This window comes from Patella vulgata, chromosome 7 (assembly GCF_932274485.2).
Source record: "Patella vulgata chromosome 7, xgPatVulg1.2, whole genome shotgun sequence".
Classification (NCBI taxonomy): Eukaryota; Metazoa; Mollusca; class Gastropoda; family Patellidae; genus Patella; species Patella vulgata.
This window is the reverse complement of record NC_065885.2, coordinates 37180573-37202295: the sequence shown is the minus strand read 5'-3', so window position 1 is coordinate 37202295 and position 21723 is coordinate 37180573. Positions and strand designations below refer to the sequence as shown.

At 33.3% G+C, this 21723-nt stretch overlaps 2 protein-coding genes across 6 annotated transcripts in view; one reads left to right on the top strand and one right to left on the bottom strand.

Moving 5' to 3' along the window:
• Positions 1-961: 961 nt before the first annotated feature.
• On the top strand, positions 962-4307 carry LOC126828737 (uncharacterized). Its single transcript, XM_050558716.2, has 3 exons — positions 962-1302; positions 1900-2079; positions 2756-4307. The coding sequence occupies exons 1-3, from the start codon at positions 1219-1221 to the stop codon at positions 2972-2974; spliced, it is 483 nt and encodes a 160-aa protein (XP_050414673.2). The 5' UTR covers positions 962-1218; the 3' UTR covers positions 2975-4307.
• Positions 2986-21723, bottom strand: part of LOC126828712 (battenin) — a 36853-nt gene continuing 18115 nt past the window's right edge. For 2 of the 5 annotated variants that reach the window (XM_056102420.1, XM_050558668.2), the window contains exons 2-15: positions 18483-18531; positions 17858-17975; positions 17238-17306; positions 16662-16741; positions 16326-16411; positions 13537-13609; positions 10675-10818; positions 10018-10094; positions 7596-7645; positions 7082-7150; positions 6652-6716; positions 5927-6020; positions 5160-5300; positions 2986-4744 (exon numbers count right to left, since the gene is read on the bottom strand). In XM_056102420.1, coding sequence (XP_055958395.1) covers positions 4613-4744; positions 5160-5300; positions 5927-6020; positions 6652-6716; positions 7082-7150; positions 7596-7645; positions 10018-10094; positions 10675-10818; positions 13537-13609; positions 16326-16411; positions 16662-16741; positions 17238-17306; positions 17858-17975; positions 18483-18526 — 1242 coding nt within the window. In that variant the 5' untranslated portion in view covers positions 18527-18531 and the 3' untranslated portion in view covers positions 2986-4612. Of the gene's footprint in view, positions 4745-5159; positions 5301-5926; positions 6021-6651; positions 6717-7081; positions 7151-7595; positions 7646-7670; positions 9337-10017; positions 10095-10674; positions 10819-13536; positions 13610-16325; positions 16412-16661; positions 16742-17237; positions 17307-17857; positions 17976-18482; positions 18532-18662; positions 18691-21723 lie in introns of those variants that run through there. The other 3 variants (XM_056102419.1, XM_056102418.1, XM_050558669.2) reach the window with 3 other exon arrangements.

Sequence of the window (21723 nt, the reverse complement as noted above, 5' to 3'; positions counted from 1 at the left end):
ATAAAGGAAAGGTATGAATCAATTTGAGGTACGCAACGGCCAGATTACGAAACAGCTCGCATTCGTAATATCAGACTCATAATCAGATCTAAACTGTGAGTTGTGACAAGGTCTATTATTGGTCATTACCAAATATGTTCCGGTTTAAAAATTAATTTCAAATCAGATTGAAGGTTTAAGTCGTGACAAGGTCTATTATTATTGGTCATTACCAAATATAGTTTAATTTCACATCAGATTGAAGGTTTAATCAACAAAGGAATTTTCTCTCTCAACATCGTTTAAAAAACTGACGGAAAGTATCTGAATTCACAATATCATATTCGCCTTTGTTCATCATGTGTGAAACCATGTCAGTTCGTCAAAAAAAACTGTGACTTCTCTGATTGAAAACTATAAATTAATCATAAGCAACTCAGTGGCTGCTTCCACAAGAAATGGTCGTCATAGAAGATAAAACAGGATTTTACAAACTGACATTGATGTGCATGTAAAGATGAGAAAGACAGTCCAGAAGAAAGATGTGTAATTTGTGAAAGAGAGAAATGCATGCATCCGTTTACAAATTTGAAGAAAGTGGCAAAATTACAGGAAACGATCCAGTTTACACATACATGTATGTCGTAAATATTAGTCAATTTCAATAACAGCAGATTTTTTTTGGGTGTTGGAAACACGAAATTTTGTTTCAATAATATTAAGATGTAATTTAATTTTAAATATTGCGACAATTGTTTTTATTTTTTATTTACGACAATAAAAATCATTATTGGTCACTCGTCATCCCGAGCGAAATGAACACTTTTGTTATTAATTAGTCATTTATTCACACAAGCCCATAATCGATGTATAGGCCCTATAATATATTTTAAACATCGAATTTCAACTGCCAAGGGTTCTTTTATGTGCACGCCAATGTGTAATGGGACCTGGTCCAGTGGTAACTGGTACGTCCAGTTTTGAGATGTAACCGATTTTGTGTTACATATTAATAAGACAAAGTTTAAAAGGCGACTTTTAATCGTATAGATGTTGTCCCATTAACATTTAAAATAACAGTTTATGTTTCGAACTCGAACCAATTTTGGCTGTATGTACGTATGCTCATTTCAGAAAGAACCGAATAGTTCCGAGTACAGGGGAAATAGCAAGTAGAGTTTATTTATTTATGTAACTTGCTAAAACTTGGCAAAAGCCTAGCCAATAGTTCATTGTAGTATGGCTATTTTACAAAGATTATCAAGAAATATATTACCCATAATAGATAGTTTGGTACACTTTAGGCGCCCAACAAGTACAAAGGTAATATACACTGTTTTATGATTATGGCAATAATTTAATTATGAATTTATAATTTATGCAGTCCTGGGAATACTCGAATAGCCTATCTATATCTGTTCAAAATCCATTTTAATAATCTGATACGATATAACTCTGATCTATGTCAGGAATTTGGGGTCTATTTTTTGTATAATAAATATGATTATGTTTTTACTTTTACGTAGCTAAAAACGTTGAGATATACTGAGGCTTGAGAGATGAGGTTTGTTATCTTTGGAAAATATTTTTCCAATAATTAGTACGTCAGTATTATATATATGAGATTATGTCCTGAGATAAATACATGATGATATGCCACTAACAAAGTTTTAATATTATATAATATTTTAAAAACTCCAAGCTCTGTCAGAATAATTAATGTACCATATATTCCATGTTTAACTCTTTGTATTGAAAGCCATTAAATATTTAAATGACTCGTAAATTGAAATTTAAAACAGTTACCGGTGTCTGGTATGCAATAAGAATTTACATAGGTTGTTCTTATTGGTCCAATAGAGTATTATATGACATCAAGAAATTAAATCTAAATTAATACAATTTAATTCAATATTTCAGATATTATATGATGGAGAATGTAAAATTTGTTTGGCTGAAATTTCAATTCTCCGTAGACTACCTTCCAAAAAGACATTAGAATTTGTGGACATAACTAAAGAGGAGTATAAACCAGAATTATATAATGGAATAACATATGAAGATGCGATGAAAGAAATGCATGTAATAGCTAATGAAAAGGTATATGCTCTAATAAGTATTAATATGTTTTATTTTATTCAACTCATGAATTGTACTGCAACACAGAACAATTATTGATAAAAATTTTGACCAATATACTAAGCAATTCTTGATAGAATGTCAACCCAATACACAAGCTATAATAAGGAAGCCTGGGCAGTTGGAATTCTAAGAAGAGGTGCCACCATCAAAGCAAAAAGTTGGGTAAGCAAGGACGTGTTCAGGAATTTGAGCAGAGGGATGTCCAGGGTGGAGGAGTAAAGTTTGGTGTGATTTCACGGGGGTTTACCTGAGAATCTTATATAATTAGATGCTCCGAGACAATATTTCTATTCATTTAGGTGCATACATGTAGTGATGCGAAAATGGCAGCAATACTTTGCACATTGGTTTTTTTCATCATTATTTTGATGAGTGGAGAAGTAAATATATGCTTTGCGCAAGCAAAAGATGGGGGGGGGGTGGGCAATCTGGACACTGAGTTGCTGAGGAAGCCTTGACATAATTGGAAGCCTTGGTGCAAAATCATTCTGTTTCCTCACATTGCACAAACTATCATGGTTAATAAAAATAACCATATGTTACTCTCAAAGTGCGTTGTTTAAGTTGCCACCAAGAAGCTAAAGCTCCATTAGACAGAGCTTCTGTTAACATTCTGCCTCTTTTTATATTATAGGTTTATGTAAAAGCAGACGCCATTCGTAAAATGTATGATGAAGTTGGATTGACTTGGTTGGCCAATTTTACTCGATTACCCAAGATTGCACCATACTGGGATAAACTTTATGTAAAATTTGCCCAATACAGACTAGAAAGAGCTCTTAAAAATTGTGATACAGGTTCTTGTTCTGTCAAATTAAAGGCATTGAAGGGATCTCTCCATGACAAAAGTTAACGTCTGGCAAGTGTATTAGTAATAATTTATTTATTAAAGATTTACAGATACTAGTTTTATACAAAAATATTTATTGTATAATAAAGGCAAAAATCACAAGATATTATCTGAAGTCTGACTTTCAGTGGATGGATAGACTGTGGTTGTACAAATTCTAAGTCCAATATATAATTTTTTGTGTATCCCATGCTGACAAAGTGGTATAGACACTTGAATTCACAATACCGTACCATGAATAAAAAACATGAAATATGAATTTACTTTGCAAAGTTTTCGTGCGTTATCAAAAATGACCGGCAGTCATGTATATGGAATGACAACAGTTTTTTTTAGGTATGTTTATTCAGTAGGAAAATTTATTCAAATTTATATTTTAAAAAAATAAAAGACTGCCTCTATTATTTCAATGAGTTAAACCAGTAATAAATTGCAAAATTATGCAGTTATGTGAAAAGTTTATTAATACATATATAAACCAGTGATAAAAGAATGTATCTGGAATGATACTACACTGCATATAAAAATATTTCATTTTCTGTAAATTATCATAGCGGCTTTCAAACGATTGTAAGGATATGTCATTGTATAAAATTTTGTGGTATTGGGTGGTAAAGGGAGACACCTGAAATGCTGAAACACCAAGCTTTGCATTGACCATACAGTCTTTTTTAGTATTGGGCTGTGTGGGGTAAATTGCCCTGCACATTTACTATGAAAAGGTTTTGTTGACTGATTAGGCTCATCCATGCTTTCTTCTCAGAAAAGGCGAAAATTAACATCTTGGTGTTATTTTTTATATGGAAATATGCAGATCTCATTGAGTCTAAGGGATGTGTCACACAAACGAGTGCAGTCAAAAGACAATAGTTCTACCTACAGAAGAAATACAAGAAAGTAAAAATGTTTACATGCAGTAATTAAGGATGGTTTTTATTTTTAAGTGAATATTTTTTATATGGACTTAGCAATGGATGTATTGACCTTCTTGTTAGAAATCTGCCAAAATTTAAAAAAAATTATAATTTAATATTCATATATTTTACTGATCATTAACAATACATGTACTATACACCTAACAGAAAAATGCATTTGTTACAAGAAAGCGCTATGGTTTATAACTAGGGTTTATAAATTGATTTATATTTAAGACAACCAAAAAATGGAAGAATGCTATTTAAATTTTCGGATTTGGATTAAAGTTCTGACCAACAATTTTTTTAGATCTATAAATTAAATCTGAATAAAGATTTAGAATGTAATTTTGTGAATAAATATGCTATGACATTCTAATATTGAACTCAACTTGACAATAAATATGTCTTTTATTTATCAATTCAAGTTTTATTTCTTTTAACATGGAGGCATATGATCACAAACAATATTGGAATCGAGAGTTATCTCCCGTTTTACGTTCCAACTTACAAAGGGTGTGAACACAATGCAGGGGAATGGCAAAGTGTTCATTAGCTTTAATTTTCACTTTGTTTGATTGGCAAGAATTGGAGTGAACACAACAGGATGAAGCCATAATCAATTTTACGTACAGAACAGTTTTCAATAATAGTCTTCAATGAAGCTTGTGTAGTGTTCATATATGATGTCACATAATAAGTAAAGTTTCTTTCTTGGTTGGTTTTATCACTTCATCTTAATTTGAAGACTACACATGTGATTGTGAGAAGGGATGGCCGCTGCCCCTGCTACAGCGATTCCTACAGTATCTCCAATAGTAGCTACGCCCATACTAAACTCTAGATGTTCTGGTGGTACCTGGAACAATTTTTTAAACAATAAATATTTAACATATGCTAATACAAATAAATATTCTTGAAAATGAACAACATTTATATAAATTGATAGAATATTAAGTTTTCTTTCATTCCGTACTAAAAATGCTTTTTATTATTTTGGGATGGGTGAATGATCTTAACCATCATCATTTCATCTTGATTGAACATCTTTGATATTTAGGGCTCAGACTGTGTATGTACCTCTGGTAATTAAGCTAAAGTCACTATACATTTGCTTTATCTAAATAGCCATTTGTCTCGGTGATAAACTTACCCATTCTGTTTGTTAAGGGAAAATCAAATATAACTTACAATGAGGCAAGATATAATTTTTTTCAGAAAAATTTCAGAAGCATGAAGTTTTTATTGGAGACTGTTAGTATCCAAATACTTACCTCCACAGCTATCCTATAAAATGTATTAACATATGCGGCACCTCCTAAAAATCCTTCATAAAATACTATGGCGAATATAATCCATATGTTTGGTATAAAACGATAAAAAACTTGAGCTAGTAATACACCCATATTTATTAACTGAAACACAAAATTTTATAATACCATAATTACCGGTAGTAATCTATCATCTTACATAGAGTTATTCCTCTTCTTATTCTGGGTGGGTGTGTTTGTTTCAATGTCAAATCTCAAGATCACGCACCATGCAGTCATGATCAGTTTTTAAAGGACAGTAAATTTTTCACCATAAATATAGTTATCAAATATGATAGACCCAAGCCTCTTTGGCCCAGGCATATATGAATGAAAATATCCTCTTCTAGCCTACTGTAGGCTTACTACTAAATAACAGACAATATCCACCATTTTAATGTCATTATCTGTTACACTTGATTGTTTTTCAGTCATATTACTACAATGTATATGTAAGTAAGCTTGGATCACAACCTTGCTTTATAAGGGAGTCCAAGATAGCCATGATTGTGATTAGGGTTTGAAAGGTAGATTCACGACCTCAATTAACCGAGACTACTTCAATAGAAACATGACAGAAGAAAAATCTATCATGTATATGTTTTGGGGAGAATTTACTCCGGAGAGCAGACTTTCAGCCAACTGTAAAACAAGGGAAAATCAAATATAACTTACAATGAGGCAAGATATAAACTGAATAAATTATAAGGCTAATATTTAGCTCTCATTACCTGTAAAAATGGTAAAATCCATACTTTTTTAATGGGAAAAATATTCACTGAAGACCTTGATAAAAATACACCAATTTGATAATCTACCTGATACCTGAAAAAAATTATTATATACAAGAACTCAATCCTTTGTTCAGTTTGAGTAGCAAATAATGGTATTTTACATATTTCAAAAAAGTAAAAAATATGTACTATATTTTAATATAAAGACGAAAGTTGTTATATGTTACTAGCTGTGTATTGGGGTGCACAGATAGAGTTATTCTCCATTTTTGTAACATCTCTAGTAACTCCCAAAACCAAATATTGCAAATAGAGTTTTCTCCCTTGGATATAAAGGGACCTGGGTCATGCAGGACAAAACTGTCAATTTCATTATTAAAACTACACCAAATACAAAATAAATAAGACATTAAATTTTTTGTAAAATAAATGGTCATATAAAAATTTACAAGTTAAACTACATAGTCTGCTCTAGTGCACAAATAACCTTCTTGGGCCCTAACTTTTGGACCAAAATATTTTGAAATAAAAAGCTTTTTTGATTTGTGTATGGTCTTAAACTTTATATGTTAGCTTTATTCTTGCATGATGGAAATTAATCTTTTATGAGCCTTAAAAATTTGTATGTACATTATGCTGCAGCACCCGAAAGATGGACTGATGATTAGCAAAGACTGCAATATATGATCACATTTGAATATAAGCGTTTAAAAATACCTTACCATCTATATTGTTCTTTTTTATTTAAATATGGCCAACCAGTATTGTTGTAATATAACAACTCATGCTAAAAATATACATATCATGTTTATAGTATAAGAAACAGACACTGCAAAAGAAATAATGTGTCTTAAATAAACAAAAATATACAATCATTTCCAAATGTTTCAATATTTACAGCTAAAAGGGGAAATAGACTTCTAAATGTGGCATTTCATTTGCATACTTAACTTAACCAAACTTTTTTCAAGCCCGAAAGAAAATATTGTAAAATATTGGTGTACACTGCAGTTTTCTTTCATATTTAACTCTCAAAATGTTACTGTTCCTCATCAGTATACACAGTCATCATTTTGAATATCCTGCAGACACCACTGATGGGACTTCCACACTACATGTATATTTCATTCTTAAAGAAATGAAGGAACTCACCAATCCCTGGTTAATAAAATATTCTCCAAAATACACTGTTGTCAAAGGAATCATAAACTTCAGTAATGGCTGAAACAACATGGAATCTAAATTAAATTTCGTATTGAATATAGTTCACTTAAAATACCACAGGGGCCCTGAATTTGGAAGCAGCTGAGGCGTGCCTAGTGAGTAAGATGTTTGAACCTGGTGTGCACGTAAAATAACCCTTGACAATTGGAATTTGAAATGAGATTTGGTTACAGTGCCACTGTCCTGGCAAAATTTCCCTCATATTACAATGCATGACATATGCTTATCTTCATTAGCTCAGTCAAGCAGAACAGTAAGACGTTAAACCCTATTTCAGTTTTCTCTTATTTCATTTGATTAGTTTGTCTAGTTAGAGTGGTCTAAGGCCATCCATTGATTCATGTTTAATAGTTTCAATCCAACTCTTGTTACCAAATATCAAAACCACAGCCCTGGTGTAAAACCTTGTTAACATAACAATTTTATCTAAAAATATACATACCACAACAAGGCGTAGCTTATCTTTTAATGATAAATTTGCTGTTTTCTTGTCTGTTAAAAATATAAAAAAAATAAAAAATCTTGTTTTATAAACATGTTTAAATATTAATCAATCAAGTATCTTTAAAGATAAGATATTCTGTTTAAACTTATTCTTTAAAAATGGCATAAAGTAAAAATCCAAATAAGGAATGAAAATATAATTAAAATAGTCGTAATTAATTGGTAGTGTGAATATACTGGATCATGAATAAAACACATTCTATGCCATCAGCTGACAATATTCAATTCAATTCAATCAACTGGGTTGATAACAACTTAAGGGTATTATGTGTGTGGTGACACTGTGTTGTGCACACGGTAGGATGTGCTTCTATTTTGAGACCACTCATACCACCTGCCAATTATATGTGGTGTTTACATAGGTAGGTTACTATCTCTGGTGTTATCCTTTTTTGTAATAGGGCTGATCTAAACAAATTCATCAAAAGAGGGATCCATGGTGGCTCGGTGTGTATTGGGCGCTGGCTCACTAACAAGGAGGGCCTTGGTTTGATCCTGGTGTTGGCCACGAAACTTTTTCTGCTTTTCTAGCCTAGTGTTAACCTTGTCAGTAGTGGATACCATTAGCAGCATGTTTACAATTCCCCTCACAGTACACTTTGTGACATATACTGTAATCCCCATTTAATTTCATCAAAAGAAACCATACAATACAAAAAGTTGACTAGTGAGACAAAATCAGCAACAAGCTCATTCTAAATATATATGTTTATGTATCAGTACACTGATATACCCAACTAAATGATGCTGCAATTGACATGGTATATTCAAGAATTATTTGGTTATTTTAATAATTATTAGGAACTTTACTAAGCCTTTAATTAGCTAATATTTATAGAATTAGGTCTCAAAATTAGTTTTCGCAATATAAAGCTGTACAAAAATAATTAACTCATCATCAAAACTTCTTGCTATGTGCTGTATATAAAAAGTGCTCCAATGAATGCAGTTAAAAGGGGAAAGCGTATGGAAAATGTGCGCATGAGAGCTAAACTGTGAAGCAGGGTAGTTACATGATGACAAATCTAGCCTCTAATCAATAAACAAACATGGTTCTCAATCACCAGTACTTTATCCATTTGGTTAAATGGATTTTATCAACCATAAACTTAAATTCCCAGAAAGATTCCTAAATGTAAATACATCAGCACTGGGCATCACTTCTAGCAGTAGCACATAGGCCTAAAGCTTTCATCCTTCATTTCAGTCAAATTTTCTATTATGGGTCTACTCCTGGAGAGGTGGGAATTACTTAATTACTTGCAGAGATGTTGTGGGGATTGGTTAGCTCTCTGTGGAAAGCTATTTTGTATGATATTTATGTGTACTAGAATGATAGAAAATCATAAACTTCGAATATAAAAACATTATCAAAATTTGATACCCAAAGTTTCTAAAATTTTAGTCCTGGTAAAACTGCCCCTGGTACTGGTAAAGGAAACACATGTATGTTTTTTTTTGTTCAAATAAGTAACCTTCTCCAATTTCTTCATTATTTTTAGAGGAACTAGTGAATTGTTGGCTGGCAGCCATGTTAGTAAAAGATTTATAACTACGTGCTGCATCAACATCAACATTATATGCACTGTTACTAACGCCAGACTGTTCCCCTTCCAGTGCCTTCATAGAAACACCAAGTACAGTCGGGGATTTTCTTTTTGGTAAGCAGCAGGACATTCCTAGATACAGACGACAAATCTTAATAATTTTGTCAGACAATTTGAGAATATATATTTAGTACTTTATCTTTAAAGACATATTCTTTTGATGTGTGATCTTCTTTTAACATAATCATTGTTGGAGACTAAATTAAAACTACTGGGAAAATTATACATGTTGCTAAAAACAACATATTTTAAAAATCTATAAATAGTGTCATTATGTGTTGTCGCAAAAAAAAGCATGTAAGCACTGGTAATGATCATTAATAAATTTAGTAAAGCCAATTCTATATTTAATTATTATCCTATTTTAATCCCAGAATTCCAGAGAAAGACATGTACTGGTATGTATTTTGATACAGTATTCATTTATTTCCACAACCCAATTCCCTTGTAATATTCCATCCTTCCTCCCCATTGACATGGCTCTAGAATATTAACAGTGTTTTTCGTAGTCTGCATCCTCCAATCAAATAGTTCAATTTGTGAGATAAACAACTCTATTTTGTATTGAATAAATAAACCACTCTGTAAGAGGTTAGCCCCAATCTTTGTACACCATCCCTGGACTCTGACAGATGTGGGTATAGTTTTGGTTTTTTCAACTTTAAAGGGTTAATAAGTCAAGCTTTTTTCACACTAGACCTTGATATCGTTAGATTTCATGAGAAGATATTCATGGATAAGATTGTAACCTACCCTTGTCTTTTATTAATGAAGCTGTATCATCTGTCGGGTTATCTAAGCCTTTAGGATGAATTAATACACAAAAATAACTGAAAAAACAAGAATACAAAAAAAATAACAACTGATATAGTATAAATAAAGAGAAGTATAGATAGTATATATAAAGATATATATATATATATATTTACGTATATACTCTACGTAAATTTGGTTTCAAGTTATTTATATTGGGGGGTTGGATGACTGAATGGTTAGCACGTGCACGCTGTATCATAAAGCCTGTCATTGAGTCAACTGGCGGGGTTTCGAATCCCCGGTTGTACGTGACAAGGAGTAGGGTCGCCTGTCCAACCTCGTGGGTTTTCTCTGGGTCCTCCAGTTTCCTCCCACTACTAAAGACCCCTACGCGCAAGCGAATTATTGAAATAAAATAAATTGAACCATGTGTTAGTCCCGAAATGACCTAGTTTGTGTCGATTTAAACTCTCTCTCTCTCTCTCTCTCTCTCTGTTTCAAGTTATTACCTCTTTCAAAGTTATCAACAAAAGATTCAATTAGTGTAAACCCCATACAAATACCCTACGTCTGTCAATGTCATTAATTGTCTCACGATTAGAGTACACAGAGAGATGCTAATGTACTGAGAAAATAAATGAAAGTTTTATTTACTTTACTGCCATTATAACAGGAACAACAACCATTAGTAATACAGTAGTTCTAGGACTGACACCAGCAGATGTAAAACCAGCATATGATAAGGAACCAAATACACCAGCGCCACCTGTACCAGATGACCATGTTGATATAACATTTCTAGTGAAGTACAAAATATCAAACAATAAGGAAAACATTGTACTTCAAGAAATATACAAAAGATTAAACATACATTATGCAAGAGCTAAATCTGATTATTGCAAGTCTTAATTTAGGCTTCAGATGTTCTAGAAATTATAAATTAGATCTTTATTTGAACAACAGGCCCAAAATCAACTCTGTAGACCCACGGATGGCTCGGCTACAGCTCGGATTTTAATAGGATTTCACTAATTGATTAAATCAAATATGGGGCAACCTGATGAAAATATGTCAGTTAGATCGAGGCTAACTGATAAGAGTGTACTTAGCGAGGCCGCTATAGAGTGTTTCCGTATGCCATTGAAAACTTTACTTGATAATCGAGATATGTAGGTGGAGTTAACGCCTGTCAATCAAACGATCGGCCAAGGTGAAGACGCATTTCGCTACCATTTCTAGTCAAATATTACAACGATGATAACTATGTTGAGAATAAAGTAATTTGACTGAAATTTTCAATATATTCTTCTTTCATCATCTACTTTTGAACTGTTATAGCAAGAATGGCCAACTCTCTATAAAAATCTCTCATAATGTATCTTTAAGACTGATGAAAAATACAAAATTTTGGACTAGACATTTGTTAAAGACATTTGGCAGAACAAAAAAAAAGGAAAGGAATGGTATTTAACACATGATCAACACAATACTTCGGTCATTTTGAGAATATGAAACGGTTGTTTTTAGTTAATAATGTCACAGGTGTAAACAACCTGGTAAGTTGACCATCTATGAGGGCTGGCTGAAAAGTTCTAAGCCTGAAAAGGTAGATAAATTGGGATGAAACAAACGTTTGCCACCAACAAGTACACTCATCGAAAAATGAATCTGTGTCAGATCAACTTGTGAACCTACCCATTGAAATCACCAGAAATGGACAACACTGGCTATAGGGCAGTCGTCAAGTACCCGCAACTGAAAGAACTATTATAACCCCAACACAGATACATGCGGACATGGACTCCACTTTAGAGGATGGTGCCCCTTTCTTTTCCACATTAAAGAGGAGGGCTGCAGAATCTAAGCATGGCAGAGGTAGCCTTGACATTGATCTGCATCCTTGAAGGCCATCAAACAGCAACCATTCAAGAAAACATTAGCCGGGTGCATGACATGGTAATGGCTGATCAATGATTGACCACTCAACATATTGCCAGTATTGTGGGCATCTCTCATGAGAGGGTTGAGCACATTATTGCCAACAACCTAGAAATGATAAAAGTTTCTTGATGGGTGCCAAAGCTCTTGACTGCGGATCAGAAACATGTCAGATTCCTGACGTCTTGTGACAATCTGCACTGTTTTCAGCTCACGTGAGGACACTCTGCAGGTCACAATTTTCATCTGATTTTGATGAAACTTGAAATGCATGTTTATAACCCAAAGATCATGGTTTCTTTTGATATTTGCGCATATCAAATTGTAACTTCTTGAATTATGGCCCCTGATTGTACGAAAAATCGCATTTTTAGCTTGTGGTCCCTCTAGAGGTCACAATTATTATCAGATTTAAAAAAAAAGTTTGAATATATCACCATTGCACTGTAATGATGCTTGAGTTTGGACCAGAATTGCCGCCTCTCGTACGCAAATAGTGTAAATATATGGTATATCAAGGTTGTGGACCCTCTAGAGGCCACAATTTTGATCCGATTTTGATGAAACTTAAAATACATGTTTATAACCCAAGGATCTTAGTTCCCGTTGATATTCGCACATGTCGGATTGTAACTTCCTGAATTATGGCCCTTGACTGTATGAAAAATCACGTTTTTAGCTTATGGTCCCTCTAGAGGTTACAATTTTTATACGATTTAAAAAAACAGTTGAAAATATCACTGTTACACCCTAATGATGGTTGAGTTCGACTTTTGTAAAAATCGTACCATAGGTGCCGGACAAAATGGCCATCATTTGTACGCAAATAGTGTAAATATATGGTATATCAAGGTTGTGGAGTTGTGGACCCTCTAGAGGACACAATTTTGATCCGATTTTGATGAAACTTGAAACACATGTTTATAACCCAAAGATCTTGATTCCTTTCTATATTCGCGCATATCGGATTGTAACTTTTTGAATTATGGCCTTTGTTTGTAAGAAAAATCAAGTTTTTAGCTTGTGGTCCCTCTAGAGGTAACAATTTTTATCCGATTGAAAAAACTAAAACATTTGAACAGATCACCGTTACACCCTAATAACGGCTGAGTTCGAATTTCGTGAAAATGGGACCAAAACTGCCAGACAAAATGGCAAATGGTGTAAATATATGGTATATCAAGGTTGTGGACCCTCTAGAAGGCACAATTTTGATCTGATTTTGATGAAACTTGAAAAAATATCTTTATAACCCAAAGATTTTAATTCCTGTCGATATTCGCGCATATTGTATTGTAACTTCCTGAATTATGAACCTTGATTGAACGACAAATTGCTTTTTATTTAGCTTATTTTCTATTCATCTTTTGCAAAATGTGAGCGTATCTGCCTGGCAGCTGCTGGTTTAAGGTAGCTGAAGAAAATTTCTTCCTGATCGGTATCCAGTTCTTGCAACATCGTTGACTTAAGTGTGTACACCTCGAAGGGGACTATGTAGAAAAATAAATGGAAACCATCAACTTTATACCAATCTTTCAAGGACTGACTTATAACTTTTCAGCAAGCCCTCGCACTTACCTGTCAAAAAATGATGTTAAACTAAGAAAAGTTATTTCACCTAATCCTCCACTTATACTGGCACACACAACCCCTATAACAAATAACATCATTAAAACGACCTAATAGTGAAGATTTCTTCGGGTTCAAGTTAATTCCTAATTTTTCAACATACATTATGCAAGAGCTAAATCTGCCTATTGCAGGTCTTTCTTTAGGCCTGAAATTATTAATTAGACATTAATTAAATTATCCAGATTAGGATCCGATTTGCTGCACAACTTTCATTCGTGATTTAATCATGAAATGGATAATCAAGATTATGTTTTTTATCGTACCGGCTAGGCTAGGTAAAAAATTCAATCGCTAAAATCTCAGTTCCGAGTGGATCAATTTGACTGAAATTTTCCACAAATTCTCTTTACATTATCTAGTTTTTAACTATTATAGTGAGAACTGCCAGCTCTTTATCTAATTTCCCATAATGCATCTTTAAGTTTAAATGGCATACATTGGTTTAGTAGTTGTCGTAAAAATGCATTTTATATTAAGGTTACCCACACTACTGAAAATGGCAAGATATTTGACCTTGTCAGTGAATCCATCACTTTCACTAGGTCAATGACTACAAGCTAGTACTGCGCTTTAGATCATTTTTTTGTTGGTATATATTTGTCAGGAAAACAACTATTTCTACTGATCACTATAATATTGAGGCAATATATTTACATATCTATAAAATGGAAAATCTTTAATGTGATTTTGGTTTTATGTCCATATGTATTGAAAGCAATTACACTCCACCATATATAACACACCCCTCTCTCATCCAAGGAATTCAGGAAAAATTGATATTCCCTATTATAACACAGAGGTAAAATTGATATTCCCCTATATAACACACAGGTAAAATTGATATTCGCCTATTATAACACATAGGAAAAATTGATATTCCCCTGTTATAACACACAGGAAAAATTGATATTCCCCTGTTATAACACACAGGAAAAATTGATATTCCCCTGTTATAACACACAGGAAAAATTGATATTCCCCTATATAACATGCAGGTAAAATTTGCCGTTGATATCATGCACTGTATAGACCTATTGGAACGGCAATATTTCCGATGGATTTATCCCATGCAATGTTGATTGTTTACAAAAAATGTTTAACAAGCCAACAGTGAGGCTGATGTCCCATGCCGAAATCTAAAAACAAATAGGTGACACAAATTAATCAATTGCACATTTATCTTTTTCAAAAGTATTGAGCAATCAAACTGATTATCTATACTTAGTCTAAGCATAAAATATTCACAATCAAACTCAGTCAAGGTTTTGAACAACTGGTAGTGATATACACTAAGTTTCATCACTCTCCATAGTTTGAATAAAAGTTATCTTATCTCAAAGCATCGACCAATGAAATTGCTTAGCTCTAATTAGTTTTAGCGGGAAATGTTAATCATTGAACTCAGTCAAGACATTCACCTAATGAACATCTACATCAAGTTTAAACTACCTCAATTAAAAGCAGAGTTGTTATGTTCCAAGGTCTTGACCAATCAAATTGCTTATCGCTACTTAGTCTAAGCAGAAACTTCTCATCATTGAACTTAGTCAAGGTATTGACATAATGAATCTATACTCAGAGTTTCACTGCTCTTGTCAACTGGAACAAAAGTTATTGTGTTCCATGGTCTCAACTCCCAACCAATAAAATTACTTATCTCTGCTTAGCATAAGTGGAAAATCTGCATGATCAAACTCACAGTTTTCACATAATAAACACCTACACCAAATTTAAACATTCTACCTCAATTAGAAGGAAAGTTATTGTGTTCCAAATTCTCGACCAATCAGATTGAAGTCTCTACTTTGCCTAAGCAGACAACTCTCAGCATCGAACTTTGTTAAGTAAGGTACTGATATAATGAAACAATACAACTATACACAAAGTTTCACCAATATCACTCAATTAGAATCAAAGTTGTCGAGCTCCAATGTCTCGACAAATCAAATTGCTTATCGCTCTCCCTACAATGCGCCGAAAATGTTTATTATTGAAATTAGTCAAGGTATTGATGTGATGAAACTGTAATTAGAACCAAAGCTATCGTGTCCAAAAAGCATCAACCAATGAAGTTGCTTATCTCTGCTTAGCCTAAGTAGAAAATCCTAATCTTCAAACTCAATCAAGGCATTCACCTAATGAACGCCTATACCAAGTTTGAACATTCTACCTCAATCAGAAGGAGAGTTATTGTGTTCCAAAGTCTTGTACAATCAAATTACTTATCGCAGAAAATGCCCATTATCGAACTTAAGATACTGATGTAATGAAACTGTACACAAAGTTTCATCACTCTCACTTAATTAGAACTAAAGTTATCATGTCCCAAAGCATCAACCAATCATATTACTTATCTCTGCTTACCCTAAGCAGAAAATGCTCATCTTCAACCTCCATCAAGGCATTCACCTAATAAACACCTACACCAAATTTGAACATTCTAGCTCAATTAGAAGCAGAGTTATTGTGTCCCAAAAAGTGTGACGACTGACAGAGAGAGGGAGGGACGGACGGATGGACAGATAGATTTTAACAGTCTCTTGCTTTCTTCGAAAGGCGGGGAACAAATATGCATTTTCCATCTGTAATATACAATGCAGGATACAATGCTAGAAATTTCAGTTATTTACTATCTAGTCTTCTAGATATTTTATCTTCTCGAGGATCATAATTTTGTGCTATTTTATAGGATAAGCGCTAATAGAATTATCTAAGCATAAAAAAAGTATTCTTACCTATAATGCTCAACCACACTTCATTAGCAAATGCTACAATAAGAAAACTGGCCATAGCAAAAAGAATAGTCAGCGAAACTTTAATTCTGGAAAAATAATTCATTGTCATGAGTATCATGAATAATTTGCATTTCTAGTAATTATGACAGTTCTGAGTTTATGTAACAGCTTTATTTAATATCTTTAAATTCAATTCTTTGTAATTAAGGATAGATCAGAGTGATGGTTTTGTTTGGTTAGCATCAGCAAGAAGAGTTGTACTACTAAACATAGTATTACGGCTACCCACTGTCCATGACATATAGATTAGAATTAAATACTGAAGGGAATACTTACCTGTATCCTATACGTTGTAAAAAAAATGGTGCTGTAAATTTGATTAATAAAGTTGGTAATATATCAGCTAGAAGAATTGCCTGTAATATAGTTATTAATAAACCATTTAATACATTGTTCTTGGATCTAAATCAGAAACATTTCACCCAATTTTTGATACAATAAGTACCAAAAATTCAACCACAAAAGAGAGAGACTTTACAAAATGAAACAAGTTTACAACGTCAAAAACATGGATCTGTAGGTGGGCCATTCACAAGCTTATGTAAAATTCGAAGGTAAAGGAAACACATAATATATTTTTCAGCCTAGAATACTTTCTAAATTCTAAGAATCTGACATAATTTATACAAATTTAAGACAATTTTACTCAAAAGTTCCAAAACGACATCTCTGCCAATATACAGCATGTATAAAATTTGGTCTGGACGTAACGTATTGCAATACGTTCATTTCAACTATTATGCTTAATGCTGAATTCTGTGAGGATCTCTTGTTGACTGTTTTCCAGAGAAATCTGACATTGTGGGAATTCAATTTACTGATAGGCTAGTAAAACCATAGAAAATTACTTACCCCGGTACTAATTTGATTACAAGTCATATAAGACGTACCATTTATAGTTGTTGTAACTGGTGATACTGTCTAAAAGAAATGCAGTATAACAAAAACTTGTGAGAAACACATTAATCATTCCCTTGAAGAGATATTCTGTGCAGAAGTGTCATATCATGGCTGGTTAAGTTGCCATGCTCAAGGAAAAAGAAGTGACAAGTTTGATTATCGAAGTATGGTTTTATCACATTCTAACATGCCTGTTGGTCCAGGTTTGAGGGCTAGTGACTCTCAGAAAGCAATAAAAACTAAGACTTCAAAGTGCCATATCATGGCTGGTAACGTTACTTTGCCCAAGGAAATACATGTGACAAGTTTGATTATCGAAGACCACAGCCCTCAAAAGTATGGTTTTATCACATTCTAACATGACTGTTGGCCCAGCTTTGTGCTAAATTTCTTACCAAATTATTCATTTGAGAGAAGCTAGAATTTTAGTTCACAGGCATTTACCCGACAGTGTTCAAAATTCAGCCTGGAGAAGTAATTAACGTTTAGCAAGAAACAGCATGGGAGACATCGCGACTTTGTTAATGCAAAGAGGTTTTCCTAGTTTAAGAATCAGTTTAAGAGATACGTACTGTGGTAGAATTATGTCCCGAGGTACTATTTTGGGCTGCTGCAGTTTCATCATCAAGAATATCATGTGCTGCACTCAACATTATAACATAGGCAAAATTATTACATAATCCTAGAAACCTGAAACAAGAAATCCCATTCATTTTAAAGCAAGCAAAATGAATGCACATAGTATAGACATTTCTAAGTCATTTATGACCCTGGCAGTCTGGCACCATAGGCACAGTTCTAAAGAAGAATTGGAGGAGGGGGGATTTTTATTTCTACATGTAAGTTAATTACAAGTAGTTTTTATGTGGTGCGAGAAGGGATCCAGAGTAGCTAAGTAAATTGAAATGGCTTTTGTGCATTAATTTCTTCTAACAATCCACCCATGCACTCATAGGTATGAAGGTAAATAACCCTTTACGAAATGCTGGCGTCCAGGTGAAATTTCCCTAAAGGGAAACATCATGGTCTAGGCATGTCTTCATTAAACTGATTGGGGCAGAAAAGTAGAACTTAAACCCCATTTCATTTCATCCATTTGTGAAAATTAAACCCAAAATTTGGATATTTTTTGTAAAAAATAGGTGTTTATCTATTAGGCAAAATATTAGGCATGTTAATCAAAATAAATAAACTTACCAAAATCCTACAAGATTTCTTCGTAATGTTGATTTCTCAGACATGACTACTGAAAAAAAAATGTTATGAATAAATTTGGAGAAAAAAAATTACAGTCATAAACTTAAAGAAGGTTTCATAAAAGCAACATAATTTATGAATTGGCATCCAATTATATTGAAAAATCAATTTTATGCTTACTGTTGGATAGGCCTATCAACTTGTGACATTCCCAAGATGTGTTTTACATTCTGAAGTCCAATACACTGTAATTACATGCACCTTATGTGTAATTATTAGGGCTGTATACACTGTAATTACATGCACCTTACATGTATATCAATAAAAATTAGTATATGATTCACATGATCTGGATGGCTTGAGGTGGTTGAGGGAGCAGCAGTTTCAAGCTGTCTAGGGATATATATCGGTTAAATTAATTGTATCACTTTTCTCTAATTTATTTCAAGGAACCATATTTACATGTATCAAGTGCTAAAGAGTTAATTTCCTTTAAGCCTTTGTGGTTTCCAACTACATCCTATGAAATGCCAATAGGCACATTCTTTCTTGTTCCACGAATTACCATGGACCATCATGGTTATCCCACAAACAAGTTTATTTAGGTATGAAATCCCCATGGTTACCTGAAATTGTCTCATGAGCCACAAGAGTTTTGAATTGAGCCCGTTAAAAAGCCAATATGGATCAGTACAATTATTCCATAGAAAAGTTATTGTCCCATGAAATACCCATGGTTATCCCATGGGCAAGGTTGTGCTCTTATGAAAACCCCATGGAATCACTTGAATGTCCCACAGACCACCATGATTTTCCAATGGGCTCTCATGGGACCATATAGATGGATGTCGAAATTTGTTTAGTTAAAATTACTAAAATCCAACAAAGACAAGTTGTTTAAACAGCCCTTATTGTGTAATCCTACAGGATAAAGTCCACTCTATTAAATATAATAAGTCATTTCTCTGACATGTGGTTCACTAAAGAGAGTTTATAGGTTATCAAATTCTTATTTTTGTTATGATTATTTAAGGGGGCCTGACAGTACATTTATTATTGACATAATCTTATTTATATAGAAATATGCATGTCACAGTGCCATACATATTTTCCATGCCTATTTGACGGCTATTGGTGTGGTTGACAAAAAGGGGGATAGTCATGCATAAAAACAAGCTCCAATTTTTATGTCAGTTTTCGAGATCTTTCAAGGTTTGGAGTTTTGGGAATTATCAGATGTTTCTATAACATCTGATAGTAAGATAGGTTGCCAGGCAATGAAACATACACCCACAACAGCTAAATCGTTCGAGCAGTCGGCAAAGGTTGTTGCATATTTATCCTTTTGTAGGTAATAGGGGGGGCATTTATAAGACCATTTCATACAGATCAGATTGTAATTTTCACCGTTTGAGGGCTCAAAATGTTCTACAAACTAAAACAAGGGCCTTAACTCTGGAAGTAATTTACAGAATTTGTTGAAATTTGACAGGTTTTTTCGACTTAATAATTTGAATAATGCATATAAACTTCATATATATCAGATGATAACTTTTGTCGTTAGAGCGTTCACAAAGTTCAACAAAGTAAAACAAAGGCCATAACTCTAGAAGTAAGAAACAAAAATTGCTGAAATTCTATAGGCTTCTTCATTTCACTAATTGAAATTATGCATTTAAATTTCATACAGATCGGGTGATAACTTTTGTTGTTAAATCGTTCGAAAGGTTCAACAAAGTGATGTAATTAACAGAAATTTCTGTAATTCAATAGGGTTCTTCATTTCACAAAGTTAAATGATGCATATATGGTAAATTCCATACAGATCAGATGATAACTTTCCCAGTAAGCATCACAACATCTATATGGTGTTGATAAAATGTTAAATCATGATGTTGAGAAAAAGGTGAAATATGGGTGTATAGGTCATTTGAAACAATGTGTGCACTTCAACATTTATACAACATTACAATTCCAATATTGATTAAATGATCAAATTTCAAAAGTTGAGTTGAAATGAAACATTGAATCAATGTGATTTTGATGTCTGTCCTTGGTTGGAATTTGACATAGGATCCACATGCCAAGGGCTTACTATTTACTTAAAGCACAACCCCTTTCAGCTAACAAAAGAATTTGGGATATCCTAATCCTGTTTGGTAGACGAGGCAAAGGTGTCAGTCAAAAGGTAACACTTCCCTGAACAGAACAAAACAGATCTTTGGTCTTGAAAAAAAAAAAATGGCTAATAAGACAAAGGTCTGCAGTAGCCCACAGATACAGTACAATTTGAACTTCTGTCGGTACCAAAGCCACGACGTACTAAACAATTTGTTGAGGGATGGGAGAAACCTTCGAAAGAATAATGAGCAGGTACCTCAGCCTCTACTTGATATCTGTCGTAGCAACCTATTATCACAGGTTTAGACCTTCAAACACTACCTAGCCGCTACTCGTCAGTGGTTGGGATTATAGGCTTTCAGATATAAGCTTGTGGTACTGTCAATTTGCAAGCATGGGAACTCTTGCTATGGAGACTAACCAGTATAGCTTACACTAGCCAATTAAGATAATAACCCTCTTCATGAGAGCGTGATTACGAGATAATACAGCCTACCTTTCGAACGTCAAAACATGTTTTTATACATTTATAAAAATACTTACAATCTGATGAACGTATGATAAATAACAATACACTTTATAGATCTTATAAATAATGGAACTGAGATATACATGACATGTAATATACCAAAATTGACAAAATGTGATTCTTCATATTATGGTTAATAAATTGAAATGAATAAAATAACATGATAATTATTAGGAATGATTATATATGTAAACAATTACTTATCATTGCTATGAAATAATGAAAATAAAATGAATCGGATTCACCACATGTGACATTGAATCAACTTGGCTTTCTCACGAGTGTTAAACAAACACTTTTTCGGTGTGGTTACCCATGACCAGAAACAAGTAAGTGCTCCTATCCTTACCACTGAATAAATATTGCATTGTCAACATAAAGAATAATTGTTACGTTAAAGATACAATATGTAAGATTTAGATAAAGAGCTAGCCATTTTTGCTATAATAGTTTGAAAATAGATAATGTAAAATGAATAATTTAAAAATTTCATTCAAATTACACAACCTCTATTGCGAGCGAAGATATTGGCCTTCAAAGGTTTGACAAGAAGTGTGCAATAATTTCAAGCACCGAACTGGTTATTCGAAG

Bases quoted from the DNA above. Each gene is read 5' to 3' on its own strand.
- LOC126828737 (XM_050558716.2), top strand. From the start codon at position 1,219: ATGGCTATTTTACAAAGATTATCAAGAAATATATTACCCATAATAGAT. The intron at 1,303-1,899 runs GTAATATACACT...TCAATATTTCAG, and splicing joins GGCGCCCAACAAGTACAAAG to ATATTATATGATGGAGAATG. The intron at 2,080-2,755 runs GTATATGCTCTA...TTTATATTATAG, and splicing joins ATGTAATAGCTAATGAAAAG to GTTTATGTAAAAGCAGACGC.